Below are 851 nucleotides of genomic sequence, written 5' to 3'. Positions count from 1 at the left end.
TTGGGGTGAGAAAAGGGGGGTTTGGGGGGTAAAAATGGGATTTTCGGGGGGAAAAGGTGGAGTTTGGGGGGAATTGGGGGGGTTTGAGAATGAACTTTCGGGCTTTGGGAATGAAAAATTGGGATTTTGGGGGGAAAAATGGGATTTTGGGGATGAAAAGGTAGGATTTTGGGGGGAAATCGGTGGGATACAAGGGAAAAAACAGGACTTGGGAGTGAAAAATCGTTATTTCTGAATGAAAAATTAGGATTTGGGAATAAAAAATTGGGATTTTGGGGGGAAAATGTTTGGATTTGAGATGAAAAGGTTGGGATTGGGGGTGGAAACGTTGGGAATCTCACCTGGGGGGGCTGATTTTCCGGCCTTTCAGCCGCTTCTCCCGGAATTCCCGGCGCTGCCGGCGGGAGCGGCGGCCCTGGGGAAGGGATTGGAGGTCAGGAAAGGATTTTTTGGGGATTTTCCATGGGGAAATTCCCGTTTTTTCTGTGTTTTTTCCGGGTTTTTCCCTCACCGAGTACATGGCCTTCTCCTCCTCCAATGCCTTGGCGTTTTTGATGGCTTCGGCCTCTTCCTTGTCCTTCCTCAGCATCCTTTTTCCAGGAATAAAAAATGGGATCAGGGTGGGGTTTTGGGGGAGATCCCGAATTCTGAGGAAAAGGGGAAGCCCTGAGACGGAAAGTCAGGGAAAAATGGGATTTTTAAGGCGGAGTTTCAGGGTAAAATGGGATTTTCAAGGAAGGATCTCAGGGAAAAGGAAAAGTCTGGAAAAACCGGGGGGGAATCCTCAGGAAAACCAGGGAGATCTGTGGCAGAATTCTGAGGAAAATGGGATTTCCAGGAGAAAATCCCCA

General features: G+C 48.5%; 1 protein-coding gene across 1 annotated transcript in view; it reads right to left on the bottom strand.

Moving 5' to 3' along the window:
* LOC121354648 (CLK4-associating serine/arginine rich protein-like) overlaps positions 1 to 647 on the bottom strand; it is a gene marked incomplete at both ends in the record, with an annotated part of 1,803 nt that extends 1,156 nt beyond the window's left edge. Inside the window, 2 exons of the mRNA XM_041469398.1 lie at positions 342 to 415; positions 512 to 647. Coding sequence (XP_041325332.1) covers positions 342 to 415; positions 512 to 647 — 210 coding nt within the window. The remainder of the gene's footprint in view (positions 1 to 341; positions 416 to 511) is intronic.
* Positions 648 to 851: the final 204 nt, after the last annotated feature.

The sequence above is a fragment of the Pyrgilauda ruficollis genome, unplaced genomic scaffold (genome assembly GCF_017590135.1).
Source record: "Pyrgilauda ruficollis isolate IOZ18807 unplaced genomic scaffold, ASM1759013v1 scaffold2316, whole genome shotgun sequence".
NCBI classification, from domain to species: domain Eukaryota; kingdom Metazoa; phylum Chordata; class Aves; order Passeriformes; family Passeridae; genus Pyrgilauda; species Pyrgilauda ruficollis.
Note: the sequence above shows the minus strand (reverse complement) of the source record. Positions and strands in the feature narration are given on the sequence as shown.